Genomic DNA, 21,704 nt, shown 5'->3' with positions numbered 1-21,704 from the left:
TACCAGTTTAAAATGCTTTATTTCACTCCTATAACCACCCACACATGTTGGAGTACAGATGATAGATCGGTTTAAGTAGGCACAAACTGAGCTATAAGTTCTCTGGGTAGAAGTCGGCACACACAGTACACCTGGAAATCAACCCCGATGCTGCAGAGTTGAATTCTTCCAAGAAGTTCTCCAGGAAATGGATAATTGCATCAAATGAACTTCAAACAAAGCACCATCAAATGTCAACACAGAAATCTAAGCAGAAACCTAAAGTTTGGAATCTTTCTCTGATGAACACCTCTTGATCCAGAACCATATTCCCAAAATAGAGATACTCATTCCCCTGGACAGGCAGAGGAAGCCTCCCACATTTCAACAAAAGTAAACTATGAGATCATTAATATTTCCCTCTGATTTAACCCTTTACTGGTCCCATCAGGACATCACTGCTGTCTGACCACCCTTGTTAGTTATTCCCCCACCTGATCACCCAGTACTCCCTCTGAACCCTTCCATCCCTCCCAGTTTCTTCTTCATCTCCCTTCCCACCCGCCCTCAGCCTCATTAACCCCGCCCACTCCCTCGTGAGGGTCAACATTCAGCTGCTGACGACGCGTCCTCCCCAGGTCTCGTGTTTGGTTCCCGGGTTCAGATGGGTGATGGTCACCTCCACCGCCTGGATCTTCTCGTTTTTGGGAGGAATGGAGCAGATTTTGTAGCTCACCTCGTCACCTTCCACCGGCACATACTCGCCCTCGATGCTGGAGGAGAGGAGAGGAGAGGAGAGGAGAGGAGAGGAGAGGAGAAGACAGGAAGAGAGGCGGAGTTATAAAATGATTAAACGGTGGGAGCAAAGTGGCAGCCTGTGATAGTAAGGTTATTAACTCATATGTCTACTCTCGCCCTTTTACTGTGCATGTTTGGTGAATTTAGAAACTTAGAATGGTTTCAGGGTAAGGACGACACATGAAGAAAAAGAAGTATACAGTTTTATTTCCCCGTCAATAGCTGCAACACAAGTCCAAGCATCCAGGGCCGTATTCACAAAGCTTCCTTGTGCTAAGAGTTGCTCCTAGTGACGAAATTCTAGGAAAATTCTTAGGATTTTTCTTAGAATGTCCCCTTAAAGTTAAGACTAGGTCTTTGTAAAGATAAAGTTATTCACAGAGCATCTCAGACCTTAAAATAGCTCCTAAGGTGAAAACTGTTGGGAGCAGGGAGGGGGACTTCTAAGAAGAGTTTCTGTATCAGAGGAGAAAATGGTGGAAACACAAGAGGTCAGAGAAATCAAAGTCAAAGTTTCTGTCCCCTCCTCGCTCAGAGTTGCTCTGAAAACCTTCCTAAATCACTCCTAAGCTAAGACTCCTTACTAAAAGTTTTTAAGCTACGTTAGGAGCTCTCTGAGAGTGTTCACAGAATGTTTGTGAATACGGCCCCTGAGCTTTGCACGGCAAAATAATAATAAGGATAAATTTTATTTGCAAAAATCTGAGCACAGACAACAGTGTTGGGGTAACGTGTTACTTTTGTAATGCATAACCACTGAGTGAGAGGCAGGGTTCACCCTGGACAGGTCACCAGACTATCACAGGGCTGACACATAGAGACAGAAAACCATTCACACTCACATTCACACCTATGGACAATTATAGGTGCGGACACACCAAACCGACATCAAAGAACTAGCGGCGACGAAAGCCAACTGTTGCGTCGTCTACGTCGCCTCACATCGCCCTGTGTCAGTTGCATTTGAACACACTACACGGACTACATCCGACAGCCAAGTAGCACGTACGTTCTGCGCCTGCGTGAGAGAGAGCGGAGTGAGAGAGTGGTACATCCTGTCAGCCGAGGGGTTTCCTATCTGTGCAGCCGAGCACTGCAGCACCTCCACGGACTATTACATCCAGACGGTCCCGGTGTTTCCTCCTCAGGCTCCACTTCACTCAGCTGCCCGATAAACCCGCTGCTTCTTCCCACTTTAACCTGAATAACAAACCAGGGCTCGGTGCTCCGGTTGGATCCAAACGGAGAGCCGGGGCTAGCTCAGAGACTAGCGGAGGCTAACTGGCTGTGCTTCCCTCCGGTCATGCTGCGGCTAACGCTCCGCTAGCCGCTCCCAGCTAGCTCCGGTTTGTTATTCAGGTTAAAGTGTGAAGAAGCAGCGGGTCTGTGGGGCAGCTGAGTGAAGTGGAGCCTGAGGAGGAAGCACCGGTTAGCCCCGGTTTCACTACAGGCAGATTCACTCGCTACAGGGGCGAGGAAATAAAACCTGAACAGCCAATCAGAGTGATCTCTCTCACCGACAAGCTCCGCCAGCAATTCAACATGCTCAATTGGCCGAAAAGCCGCCGACAACCAAGTGTCAACGGTGCGGGACACACCGCAAAAACTAGGGCGACAGGCACTCACCGACGGCCCGACTTTGGTCGACGGCCGACTGTCGGCTTGGTGTGTCAGGACCTTTAGAGTCACCAATTAACCTGCATGTCTTTGGACTGTGGGAGGAAGCTGGAGCACCTGGAGGAAACCCACGCTGACATGGGGAGAACATGCAAACTCCACACAGAAGGGCTCCCCTACCTCAGGGTTTGAACCAGGAACCTTCTTGCTGTGAGGTGACAGTGCTAACCTTTTTTTTTTTTTTTTTTTTTAAATTTTGGTTAATCTCAAATTAAACGGGGAGATATGTCCCTTCCAGCTGCCATCTTTGTTTCAATTAAGAAAAAGAGTACAACAGATAGAAAATCTTTTCATCCACATGGTTTGAATAAACACTCTGTCCATCTCATGCTTGTTTCGTTGATGATGTTGGTTTCTACACCTTCAGTTCATTCTGACAAACAGCACCACACATGCACAGACTGTAAGCTGCAAATCAACCAATCACAGGGCGTCTGCAACACTTTCCACTGTGCATAGAAATTAAAGTCAATGACCTCTTCAAATATAAAAACACATGTGACACTGGGTCCAGTGACAATTCTGAAGGAGAGACTTTGTGAACTATCATATTACGTCCTGTTTTACAGTATACGTCGTGCAGCTGTGTTGTATGTGTCTGTAGGTGTATGTGTGTGTGTGCATGTGTGCATACTGTGCTGACATCTTTGTGTTTTTAGCCTGTGGGTGATAATAACAAAGGGACCGCGGTGAAGGTCATCAGATATTCTGTCATCCTCCTACACACTCCTGCAGCTACTGCCATGTCTGTGTGTGTTAGTGTGTGTGTGTTCCCTCTACTCCTACACAGACCCTGACATTGTTTGAGGTCTGTAATTAAAACCAAAGCAGCTCACACACACACCTCATCACACACTATGAGGAAAAACACACACCTATTGTCGATGCCTTTCTCGTCACGTCACATAACCTGTAACCTGATGAGTCATTATGGTGCGTAAAAATTGATATTTTTTTTTCCCCAGTACACCGTCGTCTTTTTCCTGTGTTTTAAAGGATGTCATAGGGACAGTAATCACTGTACAATCAACCCCCCTTCACTTACAGGACATTATGCACTCACCGAGAAGCTCACACACATCAGTCTATCCACAAACACATTCATCCTCATAGTGGATCAGGAAACCTTTGTGATAATCCTGTGTGCAGTCTCTGAATTCAGAGGTTTTTATGAGTCCCTGAATGCAGCACAGGTGAAATTCCTCATGATTTTATTTTTCCTCCTCAGCAGCAGTTTGTGGAGTTTGAGTCGGGTAGGACTGATCAGAACTGATGTGATCAGATCGATGTGAATAATGTGATGCAAATAATGTGGGAAACCCTGCACACACACACACACACACACACACACACACACACACACACACACACTTACTCTGAGATGTGGACAAAGATGTCGTTGCCCCCGTCGGCTGGCGTGATGAAGCCGTGGCCTTTGGAGCGGGAAAAACATTTACACACACCAGTAAACACGGGACCCTCTGCGGCACGGGCCGTCCTGCACACAGACACAGATACAGACAGACAGGTGGAAGAGGAAGAAGAGGAAGGTGAGATGAGTCAAACTACGTCAGTGTATCAACACCAGTGCTGTAGTGAAGGCCACCCATCAAATACATGTGCGCACGGCTTCCTATGAATCCCTCAGGCTCAGTTTAAATCCTATGAAGGAAAGTGACATGATGGAAAACATACGGACTGCACCTTTCATGAGTTACTGTAAAGAGTCTATTCACGCAGCTGTTAGTGATGCGCTCACGTAAGATCCCCTCACTGTCTGACTGTCAGCATGCTCTTTGGGTGCTTTCTGTTGAGGTGGTTAAAAAGGTTTGTCGTGAGGGGATTCTTTCCAACACCAGGGAATCTATCAGAGAAGCCAGAGGCAAGTTTATTCAATACAGAATAGTTCACACTCTGATGAGTTTCAACAGAACGGGACTACTTAAAGACGATCTCTGCTGGAAATGCAGAATAGAACATGGCACATATACGCATGCATTATGGGAATGTCCTCAAGCAGAGCAGGGGTATTCAGCTAAAATTCAAAGAGGAACATCATAATGTCTAACTTGTGATTTAGTGTGATATATACTGAAGTAGCCTCGTAGTTGTATCAACGTCTGCATGTAATCAACATCTGACTGTCAGATCAAATAAAAAACTAACGATTCAAAAACATTTAGACAATATTAATTTGTCACTTAACACTTAACTATACAGATATGCATTTAAAAATAAAATGGAGAAAATAAATGACAGTTTTTGAAAAATTGTGCATCTTAAAATAAAGTGCTTCATTTTAGGAAAAATAAAATAAAGTGTAGCAACAGCTTGAATGTTCCTTTTTTTTGTTAACTGTTTCACAAATTGACTTAACAGTCTCGACCAGTTTTACAATAAATAAATAAATAACAATTGAACAGTTTGTCTTTCTTTCCCTCTTTTCCCACTCTTTTTGTTGTTCAGTGAGAGAACTGAGCTCGAGTTTGTCCTGCCAGGATTTTGAATCTGGGCTGGAATGGTGTCAGGGCCACTCTCATACACATGTGCACGTGCTCATTGGTGAGCCTGGAACCATATTTAGTTTTATTATGTTCATTGTGGAGAAAGCTGGCTCACAGCTGTATGTGGAGCCCAACATGCTAAAGATGTACAGGGCTACTTTGCTCAGACCAGAGAAAGCTTCCTCTGTTTCTCTCTCTGTCCCTTGCTCACTTCACCTCTTCCTCTCCAACTTCTCTCTCTGTATCTGGCTAACTTTGGCTCTTCCTCACCGACTTCTCTCTCTGTCCCTCGCTCACTTTGCCTCTTCCTCACCGACTTCTCTCTCTGTCCCTTGCTCACTTTGTCTCTTCCTCTCCGACTTCTCTCTCTGTCTCCGGCTCACTCGCCTCTCCGTCTTCTCTCCCTGTATCACTTTCTTCCTTTTTCTATATTTCTATCGTCTTTCCGCTTGTCACTCCCCTCTCACCTCTCCTATCTGACTGTATACAGAGTCGCAATGTTAATCGCCTGGATGCAGAGATTTGATTGGCTGGGTGGCATCACGTGAGATGGCTTAACGAGCATGCAATTCGTCTGTGCGTTTCCTGAGCAGCTAAACCGGTGCCATAAAGACTAGAAATGTTACACCGGTTAGAATAGAAGCGTAGCCCATAATAATTTACTGGTTATAGGTCTGAGTCCGTATCGGACAGTGTCTAGGTCCGGACTCGGACTGCGGTCCGCCTGTTAGTGACCAAGGTCCTGGAGTCTCTCCTCCGTGGAGTTATGTTCTGGATTATACTGGTAAATGGTTAGAGGACAAGACTATGGGTCTGTCCCAATACTCACACTTCCCCTCAAAATTGGCCCTAGCCCTCGTTTTTGCATGTTCCCATGAAGGGCTAGGGTGTCCCAAACGTTAGGGAAGTGCTTTTCGGCCCTTAAAATCCCCACTTAATTTGAAGGGCCATGCGATGCACACTTACGAACCCGTGAGAAAGCCATCGTACAATTGTAGTACTTTTTTCACAAATAAGCATCCAAAATATGTCGGAAGGTTTCTGCATATGCATTGTTATGTGTAAGCGTTGAGTTAGAATACGAACGCTTGAAAATCGCTAATTCACGATGTAGCTGACGTGAATATCTACAGAAATGTCCGTGAAGCAATCAATGCTGAAGCCTACGTCAACGATACGCCTGACGTATGTGAACACGTCTGTTACGCTAATTTGCATGAAGTGGCACCCCAATTCGTAGGTAAAATTCCCTAACCCTCAACACTATCCCTTCATCATTGAGGGGAATCTATCTGGCGAGGGCACTTGAAACCAAGGGGTAAGGCTAAGGGAAGAGAATTGGGATTGGCCCTTTGTCTCCTTGGTGACAAAACTGTAAGGTCGACTTCAAATACATTTGTATTTAGAATACTAAAAACCGGCCTTATAATGTGTGCTCAGGTGATTCTCAGGTGTTGGAGGGAGCCTCAAACTCCAACACTAAATATGTGGATAGTTCTTATGATGAAAACGACTACATGTGAAAAGATACTGGGAAGATTAAACTGAAAAAATGATGTGGTCAGTAAAGAATGGGACAGTTTCAGCTGATACATGTCTGAACGGATCAATATGATCATGTAAAGACGCTGATGATGCAGTATGATACACTTGTAAGTGACACGCGGCACTTATGACCGGCTCACCACGGCAACTGAAGAGCTGCCTTTCCTGTGCTCATGTCACACCAGCTTCACCGGCTCATGAGGCCATTTCATCCCGTGTGTGTACTCACGCTGAGAAGGTCCTGGTCCTGCGTGTGGGCAGAGGGCTGGGGATGAGGTAGCCTCTCATGGGGGACGGTGAGCGTTCTCTGTGTCTGCAGCCTGGAGGACGCAGAGACTCTGACGGGACGAAAAAACAGAGTGTGACATCATGATTAATAACACACAGCAGTACAGGTTCTGTATCAGGCTGCACAACATATCATCTTTATTGTCATCTCAATGTCAACTTGTGTCATAAACACATTACAAAAGAGTGATCCTGCACTCAGTGACTTTTTTATATTAGTTTTTTGCAAGTGAAGTATTCTGTTAACGAAATAAAGTCACAAAACATTCTTTTTTTGCCTTCATCCTCCGTCTTTCTCTACATGTTACTGGTTATTGCAGCTTTGATACACAAGGTGTCGCCAGCTTCTTCTTTACACTACACTGCAACAGGAACTGTGGGAGTTACAGGTGCAGCGACAAGGACATGATCTCTCACCAGTTCTCCTCCCACAAACACTGAGATATGGTCAGTGAAGTGTCCAGACAGGATCAAATCAAACCTCTGTGGGGGAGGCAAGTGCTTTTATTCTGTCACCACCTAAAACAGTGTTTGAAGAAAGTTTGTGCAAATGTGGTGTGATCTCATTACACTTCTCTGCAACACAACAGTGAACACATTACCTTATAAATAAAACATGAACAGAATTATGCTGTCAAAGACAGTAGTTTTACCACGGCTAATTGCTTCAGCAGAACTTGTCTGGGCACCGCACAGAACAAGGTACATACAGTAGAAAGAGGAGGCCGCGCACTTTGATAAGTCAAGTATTCACATCATGTACAAACCCGAGACTTACATGTATCACTGTTCACTGTGCTAATGCTGCACCACAGCTGCTTTAAGTTACTGCGAACGCTAGCAAGTTATTTTCTGCTGCTGCAGCTGCTTCACATTAAAGTCTTTTAATTGGTCAAACATGTGACTCTGGGTTATTTTTGACGGCAGATCGATTCTAAATATCACGGGGAGTAAAGGACCAATTAGGAGAAGCCACAGAGAGCTGACAGGTGAGGTGACACCTCCAACTCCTCCAAACTCCTTTTCCAGCGAATTGATAGAAGAAGAAAGAGTGAAATCTTAAGGATTAAAACTTCAAAGGGACAATCCAGTGATTTAGTTCTGTACGTATATTAAGACTTAAAGGGAAACACCATCTAAATTAAGAATTCCAATATGTTATTTCCATGGCAGAGGAAAGATTAATCAATATTAGTGAACGTGAGCTAATTCCTCTCAAAGCCAAGAACCAGAGAGCAAAGGCCAAAACACAAACAGCAACAAGCGGCATGCGTCAAAAAAATACAGCCTTATTATGTTTAATGTACAACCCCACACCAGCGGCGCACGTCGGTGCTCCTGGACTTCAAGCCTCACGACCCCTGGAATTAAATGCATTTCCCCTCCACTCGCTCTCTGCTTGGAAATACCAGCTCCTGTAGCAGCTCTTTTCCTCTGCTTCTGTGACAGCTCGACTCCTCTCCTCAACACTGATGTATAGAGAGAACTCTGTAGTTGTGTCTCGTGTGTGATTAGGACTGGATGACAAGAGACTTGTTGTTGAGGTCAAGAAATATCCCGAGCTAAACGACCAACAGCCCCGTCATTATGAAGACAATGGCCAAAAGATATTTCCTGGTGAGTCATAGGTCTGGAGATCAGCTTTCCTGCCTTTACCTGGTGACAATGGAGAGCGTGGGGATCCTGCAGAGTCTGGTGGAGGGGTCATTGCTCCTGAGCCCTGGATGGGCCTGGCCTCAGATGACATCGCAGAAGAGGTGGAGTCAAAGGGCGGGGAGGAAGGAAGGGGGAGGGGTCACTCAAGAGGGAGCACAACAGAGGATGTTAAACACCTGGGGAGAAGACAGGAGGACAGATGTTAGCCCTTAGTACACAGAGAGTCACTATGACGTCCATACATTACATCACCGTTGCATTTTACCACAAAACCAAACAGTGGCATCGTGCCGCCACCGTGTGTAATTTTAGACAGCATACCAGCATCCTGGAAGCAAAAGAGGTATGACGTATGACACAACAGTTTGTCCTCTTCTATGACATATACATGTTAGAAAGTGCTTTCTAAACAATGAATTAACATGGCAACAAAAATGATTACCATCCCTGCTATATGTTGTCTTCTGCTTAGAGGGTAAAAATTTGTTGTTTTCCCAATTTGCAGACACTTCTGGTTGTGGTTCTTATTTGAGTTAGCTGCTAACTGCCACTGTCTGCTTTTTAAATGTCCTGGTGGTAGGTCGCACACCTAACACCTTTGCCCTTTTTAAACAAGAATTGTGCAAATTTGCAGGAAAGCCCAATCAGTCTTTTTTCAGCATTGGCAGTATAAAAACAAAATCGGGGAGTGCAGCAAAATGCCGCCTACCTACTTTTGTTTATACAGAATGCACCTTTTTCGGGGCAATGGGGGGCGTGAGCAAGTAACAAAACGTGTAGCTCAGCGTGTGACGTAAACAGTGACGTGGGAGGGAAGCCGCGGCTGGTCAGTCCTTCTGCGATTCTCTCGTAAGTCGCCCCTTTCTTCATCGTCCCCGTCATCTGATGGTTAATGGCCTCTTCGTTTGCGAGGACAAGGAGGGCGCGCAATTCCTTGTCTCCCCAGTTGCTCATCTTTACAGTGTCTGTCAGGTTTGTGTTTCCCTCTTGCTACTAGCTGCTCGCTAATTCCTGCTATCAGCTGTTTCCTGTTTATCCACCGCCAGTGGCTCGCACGTGCGGCGTCATCAACAGCTCCTCCCACAAGTCATCAACAGCCCCTCCCGTTGCGGAAGGCTGCCTCGGTCTGTTTAAACCAAAAAAGGTTCCACCAATATGTCTACCCTACGAGGCGGAAAATTGGACAACTCGGATCAAATCGCCAATCCGGCTCTGTGTGTCTAAACGCTCGCAGCTTGCCGGCAAAACAGCCCAACATTTGTCGAAAATCTGGCAGTGTAAAAGGGGCTATATACGTGTTGGGCAGCGCTTTCCAAGGTTAAACAGTTACGGGACCTCACTGTTTTCCCAATTTGCAGACATTTCTGGTTGCAGTTCTTCTTTGAGTTAGCTGCTAACTGCCACTGTTTGCTTTTTAAATGTCCTGGTGGTGGGTCGCACATAGGGGTGGGAATCTTTGGGCACCTCACGATTCGATTACAATTACGATTCAGGGGCTACGATTCGATTATAAAACGATTATTGATGCATCTTTAATTTATGTATATTGATGCACTTTTTCACAACACACATTTCTTTTTGTCTCACTGAATAAGCATTCAACACTTGCAATTTTTAAAAACAGTGCATTTGTAATAAGAAAGAGTTGAATTCATTTCCATTATATTTTATTAAACATATAAATGGAAATGCTTGCAAACTGTAAAGTTACAAGTTCGTTGTACGGAACCAAAGGTAACACAGGTATCTTAAATCACAAGATAAAATGCGTAGTTAGAGTAACAAATGATTCGGTGGCGACAGACGTCCACGCATCACATGTAACTGCATTCCTACCTACCTGCCTTCAACAGTGAGGCCATGACTTCTGTTTCGGTTTGATGGTAGAGTGTCGGTGAAATAGCGTCGGGATGGGATGGTGTATCCGGGCTCCAGTGTATGCAGCAGTGCTCAACATGCCTGATTTTCCACAACAGAATAAGGACGCAAATCCTTGGCAATAAATGCCGCGATGGCCTTCGTAATTCGCTTCGCCTTTTCAGGTGAGGGTGGCAGCTTTCTAATTGCTTCCTCGATTGTTCTCTGGTCGGTAGCGCCACTAGTTGCCGCAGCAACAACAGCCTGCCGTCTCCCTGACTCCTCCGTCAGGTGGAATCGAGTTACATGGCTTCTCATGTTTGTTGTGTTGCCAAAGTATTTTATTTTAGCACGACACAGCTTACATATAACGTGGCTCTTGTCCAGTTCGCTTCCGCCGTCAACGTTGTAGAAGCTGAAGTATTTCCACACATCTGCTTTTAAATTAGAAGAAGCTGTTCAGCTCTCACGGCGAGGTGGGTAGAGGTCAGCCATGTTTGTTTTCCTCTGTGCGCGTGTCGGCGTGTCTGCTCCAGGTGCGCATCCCAAAGTGTCCCGGAGATGACACGTACCACGCTTCTTAGTTCCGCATTATTTAGAACCTTCTGTATTACTCTAATTAACAGATTTAAATAATCGAAATTCGGACGTTTGTGAATCGATTCAGATTCGTCCACGTCCGAATCGCGATGCATCTAAGAATCGGAAATTTCCCCCACCCCTAGTCGCACACCTAACACCTCATGAAAATGTCACACCTGTCCCATCCTGCCAGCTGTCCCTTTTAATGCCCTGACACACCAAGCCAACGGTTGGCTGTCAATCAGTGTTAGGATGTTGGTGAGCCTCTGCTGCCCTAATGAGCTAACTAGCTAACTAGCATGAAGACGGTCTTCCGGTTTCCCTGATTGAATGACAATTACAGTCTACTGTCGAGAGTCATTTCCTCACGCAGGCGAGGAACATACGTGCTGTTTGACCGTTGGCCTTCATCCTCCACTGGTTCTCTGAAGTAGGTTTGGTGTGTCTGAGTCTTGACACAGACATTGAATTAATTATCAGTTATTTTATATAGTTTTTTTTTATTTTACTTCATCTCATATTTCATGTAGCTCACTGCTCACTCACTCATCATTCATCTACCATTTTTATTGTGTCTTGTAAAACACTTTGCAACTTGGCTTTAAAAGGGTTGTATAGGTAAGGTTATTTATTGTTCTCATTATTATTCCCTGCTTTATGCACCAACACACACACACACACACACACACACACACACACATACGCATCATATAAAAACATGTCTTTGTTCAGTGTGTTGAAAAGCATCATCTCCACCTTACCCCTGAAACACAACAAAACACCCCCCCAAAAAACAAACCCACTGAATCAGTGACCCACTGGAGCCATTCTCACAACCCTCGTTACCACGGCAACACCAATTTGAGGACAAGGAGAACAGTCCCCTCATTCATCACGGCGCAGGACTTACATCATCGGCCATAACAACCAATTAGAAGAGGGCAGCAAAGAAAACCTCCATTGACTGAACTTTCCGTTAATGTGTGTACTGTTCAGAGAGCTGCGGAGAAAATGACGGGGGGAGACAGCTCTGTTAGATAAATATCAAATAATGACACGATGACAGAGCAGGTGGGTGAGCTGCTGTACTCACATTAACGTCTCTCAGGATTTCTACAGATGTTGACAGAAGGGAGGGGATTTAAGATTATTACAGGTATCAGTGAAGGTAAAATCTGAATTTTAGCAAAGGATAAAACAAAGATAATCTGAGCACTTTAATTTTAGCTCCTCCGATACCTCTGTTATTTACAGGTTTACTACTGTGTAATTAAATTTTTAGCTCTAGGAATGCAAATATCAGTTTGTCCACCACTTTGGTTCAGAGATATCTCAACAACTATCAGACAGATTAACATGACATTTTGTGCAGGCGTTCGTGCTATCCAGAGGATAAACCTGAGTAACTGTGGTGGTCCTTAAAGGGGACCTCTTCTGCTCAGTTTCAGGTTCATACTTGTATTTTGGGTTTCTACTAGAACATGTTCATATGCTTTAATGCTCAAAAAACACTTAATTAACCTCATACTGTCTGTGCTGGAACACCTGTATTCACTCTTGTCTGGAAAACTCTGTTTTAGCACCTGTCACTTTAAGGCCCCTTCTGAAAGAGCCCAGTCTGCTCTGATTGGTCAGTGTTGACAGGTCTTCTATATATGAACTCTCTGCACTGTAGAGATGCAAATCCTGTGGATAGATCCACGACATTCACGGATATCCGCAATCCGCAGGTGGGTGGGCCAATAAAAATTAACATAGTAATTAGGGGTGTAACGGTACACAAGTCACGGTTCGGTTTTTTTCGGCACAGTAATGAAAAAAATAGTCAACTATTAAATATCTTTTACTTATTGGTAACCTTATTAAAACATACCACCACAGCAGTTAACTCTTTTTACACAATTTTTGAATGAAACAAATATATATATATATAATCTTGCTTTTTCACATTGTTTGAATGAAAATAGAAATATAAAAGTGAAAAATAAAATCCTGCTGTTTTTTTAACACATTTTTTGAATGAAAAATATAAATATACATTTCTGCTTAAACAGTTTTACTCAATTAAAATAAAAAGTATAGTGCAGCTGGTCAGCTTTAAAGCCTGCTCAGATTCAGTTTTACTAGGAACTTACTTAGCTTTCCCACTTTGTTAAAGTGCAGTAAACAAAACATGCTTATATCTAAAGTGCAGCTTAAACAATTTTACTCAACTCCAATGGCGTTGGTTATTTCTTTAGCGGAATGGTCAGGGAAACGCTCTTTCTTTTTAAACGACGACGATATCGTAGTTTGCACCAGATTGCTTTTTCTAGTCGTGCCGGTTAACGTTCAAACTCCGGTGGTGTCGCTTTAGATGCGTTAGCATGTTAGACGTGTTTCCAAGTACATACCCGACCGCTGTTCTGCAGTGTCGGCACACTGCTTTTGTCTTGTCAACTTGTTTATTTCCATCTTCGCATTTTACCCTGAAACCAAAGTGTTCCCAAACGGAGGACTTACGGTTTACGGGTGGGTCTTCAGGTTCGTCAGGCTCACTTGCCATGTTGTCAAAATGCGAGAATGCGCTGCACAAAGTTAAAGCGAAGATTTACGGTCGGACTCGGTCCGTCACTCAATTATGTCTGTTAGAGAACTAGATATTTTAAATGGTTCGGCTCGCAAAAACGGAATTAAAATAAAACAAAATAAAATAAAATAATATCCTGCGCCATATAATTAGGTACAGGGTCGTGCCTAACCGAAAGTCGCGTACCGAACAGTTCGACATAAATACATGTACCGTTACGGCCCTAATAGTAATTAATTTCGGGTGGATTGCGGATGGATTTGTCAGTTATATTCGTATTTAAATTTTTTTTTTTTTTTTTATAATATTCTGAAGTGTGACCACATTCTAAAGTAGCCTATAATCTTTTAATTGTTTAAGTCAAGAAAATGCACCTATATGAAAAGCGAATGAACACAAATGGCTGGACATAATTTAAATGTAAATACAATAACTTAATGTTTGGCGCAGGTTGGATGCGGGTCTCTAATTTTACAAGATAATTACGTCAGGTGGGTGGCAGGTGGATGATTGATGAGCGCACAAGGATTCGGGTGCGCTCAAACGCCATCCACGCATCTCTACTGCAGCCAAAAAATGACTGTAAAGGAGAATAGTGGCACTTTGTGCTGTGAAAAATCACCAACTAGAATCACCGCCTCATGTTTGAATGCTTTCGCACACCAGTTAAATTTCTCTTGCAGTTTACATCAATGTTTAGGTTGCTGGAAATAAACATGAAAAAGATTATTCCTGATGTTGAGGACATGTCTGGCAACATACAGACACAAAACTCAAGTATTTTTACTGTATCGTGTTTAGAAATCCTGGAAAAACCTGGAAAATCATAAAAAAAAAGTTGCTCCATAATTCCTGACAATAACTGAAATATCTGAGTTTCACACTACACTAGGGTTGAGCGATATAACTATGTACAATATATCGATATATTTTCAAGCAAGATACAGATTAAGACAACACCATTTATATCGATACAGGGTCAAGCTGCGTTACAAACACACACACAGTTTCTCCATAAACACACGTACAACACTGTGGGCCTTTTCCACTCTCACTTTTGGCCTCACTGACTCAAGCCATGCTACGCTAATTTCCATTTCCATGAACAGATGACATGTGCTGTGTCACACCCAGCTGCGCCAGAGAAGGACTTTCTCCGAAAGCCGGGCTGCTCGTCCCCAAGCAGGTAGCGGTGATGTCAGGGGTGCAGATTCAACATCAGGATTGGGGGGGGACACAAAAGTGATTTTTTTTTTTTTTGCCCGTATGCAACTCATACCATGCCACCATAAATCATGACTTCGTAGAAGTCATATCATTCAAAAAGTACTGCACAGGGAATCATTTATTGTGCTAACCTTTCTTGTTTATTTGTCCTAAACAGCCAACAGCGCGTATCACTGCTTACTTAACTGTTATATTAGTAAATCATAATTTTAAGGGTCTCGGGCATGTAATGTCTACTCATGTTCTTATCTTTCGCCTCCCTCCAACCCTCCCAGATCCCCAATTCTTCTCCCCATCTTCCTTTTCTCCCAGTGTATGGGACTACTTTTTGCATGATTAATTGATATGGATGAATATCAAAATATGAAGCCCTAACCAAGTTGTGTAAACTAACTGATCATGTTTTTACAATGCCAGTTATGCTGGTAAACAGTTCTAAAAAAAACCCCACAGTTCTAAGAACACAATAAACACAACACAAGTTGACCCAACAAAATCTGATTTATTTACATAAATTTATATAAAATCATTCCTTGTTTGTTTTCATCCATCATTTTCCAGGACTCCCTGGAAGAAGAGATCCTGTATCTGTATAACTCTTCTCATCTGTATAACTCTTTTTGTCTGTATAACTATGTCTTGTCTGTAACTTGTCTGTATCACGGCTGATCCCCCCAGGACTCCACTCAGTCCAGACTGTCTCAGGAACGTTTATGGGTTGTTGCTGTTTGACAGGCAGGTAGGAGGCTCAGTTATCTGTGAGTGTAGCTGTGCTGTAGGTTAACCTCCAGCAACCACTAGCTGGAAAATAGTACTAGCTAGCTAGCTAGTGCTGCTAAACTAGCTTCTAGCGAAGTTACTTCACTACAGGTGGCAAACAGAGTCTGATTACGTTTTTAAATCATTTATGGGCACACTATTGTTCTAGTATTAGTATTCTACTTTCGATCAAAATTACTCACAGAAAGGCATCTGCTTCTGCAGCAAATTACCAGAGCCCCAGGCTGCAGCCACTTTCAAGAGCTGAGAGAAAGATTGAGGGGGTCGTTTTTTTTAAAGCCTGCTGATGTCATCAGCGTCTGTGTAAGAAACTTCTCATTAATTTGCATTGTAGTGGAGGAGACCAGAGATGGAATGTGGAGTCAGAAATATATTTGTCAAACATTATTTGTTCCACCATTTCAATCATTTCTTTTTAGATGTGAATCTAAAATGTGAAGAATGGGAAGTCTGAAAATACATTTGTTCAATTTTGAATAATTTAGGGTATTTTTATTGGGGGGGACAATTCATGTTTTTCAGAAATTGGGGGGGGGACATGTCCCCCCTGCCCCCCCCGGGATCTGCACCCATGGGTGATGTCTCATCGACCGCAGGCAACCCCCAACGACCCTGCTTCACCCCCTCAAAAAAGCCGTGGGTGATGTGAGACTCTCCTCACCTCTGTCTGCAGGAGACCAGAGAGAAAGGTGTTTTTAAAAGTCTGTGTGTTCAGCTCTCGGTACGTCTGTAGCTTCTACCTGAATCTCTGTGGTTTGGAGATTAGTTACTCTCTTGCGTCCTGTTTTTACTTTACATATCTGCTTTATTTTACTGTTTCATGTTCGCCATCAGCCGTATTAGAAGTTGTGTGAAGTTGCTGCTCGAAAACTCAACATTTCCTTATTTTGCCGCTTCACAATAAAAAGTTTTTACATAACAAAATAACAGGGGACTTTTATTGTGAAGAATCTAAAGGAAATGAAATGTGTTTATCACTGTATTAGTGGACCTTTGTTAGCAGCTTTTCTTCAATAAAGACAAGTGTAATAATGCAGCAGGGAGGAAGAGTGCAAGCAGAAACAGCCACAGTGAGATGTTGATGAAGAGCTGCAGTTAACAGGCTCTTCCTGCACCTCTGCAAACAGCTCACCTCCAACAGGTACACTTCTGTTACCTGCCCTGCTGTGGAAAAACACGTGCAGCTAAAATAACAGGGGACTTCAGTGGTGGATCAGCTTGCAACTGAACATGTACCTCATTTTGATCAAGCATCTTTACTGCATCAAAGATGGTCGATAGTTTCACAGGTCCGGCCCACTTGTCATCAAATTGGCCCCCGAAATGACTGTGACACCCCTGCACTATTTTACAACGTACAAATGTAACATATCCGTGGTTTGCAAAATTATACAACGGCAACATTTACTCTGGTGGTTGGGCTGTATATTTACCCAAGAAGGTTTGCTCAGCGTTCACACTCTCAGCAGGAGTCTGGTCACATTTTACAGTTTCAAAGCAGAGAGCCGAGTGTCTAATCCATCTTAACTCAATAAACATGTTGTTAATGTAATCACAGCCTCTCTGGACAGCGTGTGTCCTGCTGGAGGAAAACAGCGTTATGACTGACAACCCACACACACACATTCTCACTTTCATACACACCTTCATCTGAATCACCTCAAAAGCACTCAAGATTACTGATTTAAAATTACCAAAGGTTTATCACACTGGGAGGAGGAGGAGGAGGAGGAGAATGAAACGGAAAAGTGGAAGATAAGCACAAGAGGGAGGCTCGGAAAACATGATAAGGTGAGTACAGATTTAGCCTGTGAAGGATTACTCCTTACTGCATGCTGGTTTAAAGGGATGACCAACGATGGCTGCCATGTTTGGGTCACCTAACGCTTAAAATACACACACTGTACTTAAGAATGCTGCTGACCATTTTCCCAAACATTCGAGACTCGCTCAAGGTTGTCACAGTTTTGTACAATATTAGAGTTTAAAGTTCCTTAACCCGGTTGAGTTTACAGTACGGGTGCAACGGTATCAGATTTTCATGGTATGATAACTGTCTCAGAAAAACGTCATGGTTTCAAGGAAGGTCCGGGGTTCGAATCCAGCTGGGGTCGACTTCAGCAAACGCATGCGGTTGCAAGAGGTTTCCACTGCCAAATCAAACGGGATAAGATTCCTTGAGGAGGCTTCAGGATAAGCGAGTAACTCCGGAATCTGAGCCAAGTCCTCGATGAGGGTGCATCTCAAGCCCGTTGTTGACGGGACGTTCCAGACGTTAAAAGCGGTTTCACAGAATTATTATTATTAGTTGGAATGACCTTAAAGCAATTAAAACAGAAGAGTTATTTTTGGTTGAACAGCAGTTTAATTACTACAATTGAAACTTGAGATTATTTTGTCAATTGAAGAATGTGTAAAAAGTCTCCCTTTTGAAAATTATTAAAATAAAGGTGAGATTCTCCGTCTAGTTGCATTTTTTCCAATATCATAAAGAAGCAAATGTACAAGGTACGATAATTTTAAAATCACAGTATACCTTGACATCGGTAAACTGTTGCAACTCTAGTCAACCCTGGACCTTAGTCAGCTGATAGATCACGATTCCTTTCTATGCAACCAACTGGCGAATCTCTTTCAGGGCGCCCTATCTAAACTGCTCTGGCCTGCCTACTGTTGCTGCTCTCTCTGCAAGCTGCTTTGCAACCTGCCTCCACCCCAGCTCCTCCTTTTCATGTTGTGTCTGACTTATCAATGTCATTTCTGTTTGTCACTGATGCTGCTCTGTTCTGCTCCCAGGGGGTCTTTGCTGCTGCTCTCCCCGCCTTAGGCTTTCCATGTAGGCGCATGGAAGGGCAGGGAGGTGTGCTCTCTCTGCCTCAGGCTTTCCACATATGCGTGTCGAAGGGCAGGGAGGTGCGCTCTCTCTGCCTCAGGCTTTCCTCATATGCGCATGGAAGGGCAGGGAGGCTTGCTCTCTCCGCCTTAGTACACATGCCACGTCATTAACTGCCTGGAAAACAGGAGGTCAGGCACTGGGCGCTACTTTTGTGCCTTTTATGAGCCAGCTTTCAAGAGCGTGGCGGCAGGTTGCATCTGAGGTTGTTATGCAACCTTAACATGTACTGTATCATAGCCTATTTACCTGAAATCCTGAGTGCAGAGCTGATCTTCTTCCAGGAGCTGTTTTTAAGAGTGTAGATCTATTGTCCGTGGGACAGATGTAAAGCTCTGGCAGGTCTGAACTAAAATGATCAACTTCTCCTCCATATTTACCACAGAAGAAGGGAAAGATATCTGTTGGCTGTGATTGGTTGGTCCTCGTCACATGACATGTAGTGCACGCTGCTGCATTCCAAACACTGAAATCGTTTGATCTCAAGGCGCAGCCGTAGCGCCCTGAAAAACAGGTGCAACGCCATCAATCTGCTGTTTTAGTGCTCCTGCTGTGCATCTACATTGAAAAATGAATTTGAGGGCGCAAAAAACACGGCATGTGTACGGCCCCTTAGGCATTATGCGTAGGCCCAAGGAAAGGCAGGGAGGCCCCCAACAGAGCTATAGTGCTAATTATATTACTGAAAATGGAAATAAAGTTTTCACTGACTTAAGTGATCCTGACTGAAATACTGTTATGTCAGTGTATGAGTGCACTACAGTTGTAGCGTCAGCTCATTTGACCACGGAGATGTGAGTGACGGCTGACGTGACTGCAGGTAATTATTGGAACATGCCCTGGGGGTGGCTCATTGGCTCGCTGAGGGTGATACAGTGTTCGTTACACCTGGTCTGGACATTTATCACTGTTAGGATAACACATGAAACTCTGACTGAACTGTCAGTGGACAAGTCGCATTGAGGGTTACGTAAGCTCCAAGTTTTAGAAGGAAGAACAATACGTGGAATTTAAAAATAGACAATACCTTATAACACAGACGGTAAAGACAAAAATCTTGTATTTTATTGTTTCATACTTTCTGTGCACCTGTGAAGCACCTTGTAACTCAAGTTTTAAAAAGCACTATGTCAATAAAGTTTAGTTTCTTACTTACATCAACACTTGAGAAAAAGTGGGACAGTTAAGAAATATAACACAGAGCATGTGACTTTACACCCTTTGAAATTTAAGTCTCTGCGTCCACACATTATGACCATTATTTTTACTGTATGCATCTGTAACAGCGCAGAAAGAAATAGTGATGAAAGGCAGCAGCTTGCAGTAAAAATCGTTAAAAAGAAAAGCTGAGTCATCAGAGGTGTAGAGCAGGATGAGATAGAAGAGCAGGAGCATGAGGAGCCAGAGATAAGAACAGAAAGGCCGTGGAAGGAGGTCAGACATGATAACACGTGTTTGTCCAAGCTGCCATCTAAAGTGTGTGTCCATATATAAACACAGGCAGAACTATTTCCCACACACACACACACACACACACACACACTGATGTGTTCAGGAAACTCATAGTGAAACAGTTCAGACCACAACTGCTCTGTTGACGTGAATGCTGCCGTCTAATTTTCCTCTTGGGAAATACAGAAGTGAAGTTACAGTCTGCGCTGCGAGGTGTTCAGCAACAGACTGTCGGCCTTCTCATCAGAACTACACAATGTTTTTCAAGTGAAATGTGTTTGGACAGTTTGGAAATTTCTTCAGAATATAAAGACAGAGTTTATCCCTGTGTGTCCAAATAAGGCGGCCATCTTAAGAACAAAAGGACAACACCTTATTATACCACTGAATATCATTAAATTAAAGCTCGGGCTCGTTTTTATTTTTCACCTCCTCTTGCTTATGTTTTCAGTAGGGCTGCCCCTGACTAAGAATTTTCCTCGTCGCCCAAGAGTCATCATCACGGCCTATTAGTCGACTTTTTGCAGTTTCTGATATGAATGTAATGATTAAATGATATATTTTGGTGGTTTGAGTTGAAGGTGTGAGAAAGAATAGTATCAGTAACATTGTTAACACTGTGCTACATTACAGAGAAATACAAAACCGTACTAATGAACCTTCATTAATATAAGCCTATATTTTATCTCCAAGTGCACGTCACACACTGAGCGAGCCGCCTGTTAATGACGCTGTGGGCTAATGGGCATGTAGCTACTTCCATGTTTCAGATGATACGTCATGTTTGTAGTCGACCAATGAAGATGAGTTTACATATCACCTTGGGTTCGTCCTTCACCTTCTCAAAATGATCCCACACTTTGGATTTCCTGCCCGACATGTTATTAACTAGCCTGTGGAATAACCGCAGGTACCAGCCCTGGAAATTAACCTGACGAGGACACTTCCTGTGTCTGTCCTTTCAAATTAAAGTCACACATGGTCCAGATTTATAATGAGTTTCACAATTTTTTTTTCTGCAACTAAGTGACCAATGAAATCGTGCCGACTAATGACCTTTCTGGTCAACTAACATTTGGTCGACATTAGGGGGCAGCCCTAGTTTGTCATGCTCTTGACGGCGCTTCAATTGTGTTTTTGAGTTTATTTGGATGGAGATTTTGTTTAAAACAGTGGATGTGTAGACAGGATTTTTATTTTCAAAACAACGGCAGAAAAACAATACGCTTGTAAAAATACGCTTGTACGTGTGGACTAAGGCCTAAAACACGATCGAGAAAGTTATTTGGGGGATGCAATCAGCTGTCTGACTCTAACAACAGAACACTTTACTACTATAACAGATGATCTGGTTATCACACATGCACACACACAAACAATAGCAGCGCTCTTTTGTTATCCTCACACAGACACACACACACACACACACACACACAGCTCTGGAGTCGAACTGTGTCCTATGGAATTTTCCATGATAGATCCTGCTGATACAGCAAATACCAGCTCAGCGGGGCACATACACATACACACATATGAGCATACACATGCATACATTAGCTCTCAGGCCAACACACACATACACACACACTCCACCCCCCATGTGATGAGGCCATTATACTGCATGACTACAGCCTCTAATACATTTCCTGCAGACTCCATTCACTGGTTTAGAATTTCAGTCTGGAACTCTCTACAGGATCCATTCATCTGAGGCTGCACTCATAGATTGATCTAATGAGTAAAGGGATAGTCCGTGACATCTCTGTGTCAGTAACAGTACGTGTTGCTGCTCAGTCTGCATTATGGATTAATGAAACACAAAGATGTGACGGTAACAATATCGACCTGCTGCCAATTTATTAAATCCACACCTCTATTACAACACTGCTGCCAGCCT

At 43.5% G+C, this 21,704-nt stretch overlaps 1 protein-coding gene across 2 annotated transcripts in view; it reads right to left on the bottom strand.

Annotated features, from left to right (window-relative positions):
* Positions 1-21,704, bottom strand: part of carhsp1 (calcium regulated heat stable protein 1) — a 46,770-nt gene continuing 25,066 nt past the window's right edge. For both annotated transcript variants that reach the window (XM_033645826.2, XM_078161331.1), the window contains exons 2-5: positions 8,448-8,623; positions 6,733-6,841; positions 3,830-3,952; positions 1-752 (exon numbers count right to left, since the gene is read on the bottom strand). In XM_033645826.2, the coding sequence (XP_033501717.1) occupies positions 590-752; positions 3,830-3,952; positions 6,733-6,841; positions 8,448-8,538 (486 nt within the window). In that variant the 5' untranslated portion in view covers positions 8,539-8,623 and the 3' untranslated portion in view covers positions 1-589. The remainder of the gene's footprint in view (positions 753-3,829; positions 3,953-6,732; positions 6,842-8,447; positions 8,624-21,704) is intronic.

This window comes from Epinephelus lanceolatus, chromosome 18 (assembly GCF_041903045.1).
Source record: "Epinephelus lanceolatus isolate andai-2023 chromosome 18, ASM4190304v1, whole genome shotgun sequence".
NCBI classification, from domain to species: domain Eukaryota; kingdom Metazoa; phylum Chordata; class Actinopteri; order Perciformes; family Serranidae; genus Epinephelus; species Epinephelus lanceolatus.
Note: the sequence above shows the minus strand (reverse complement) of the source record. Positions and strands in the feature narration are given on the sequence as shown.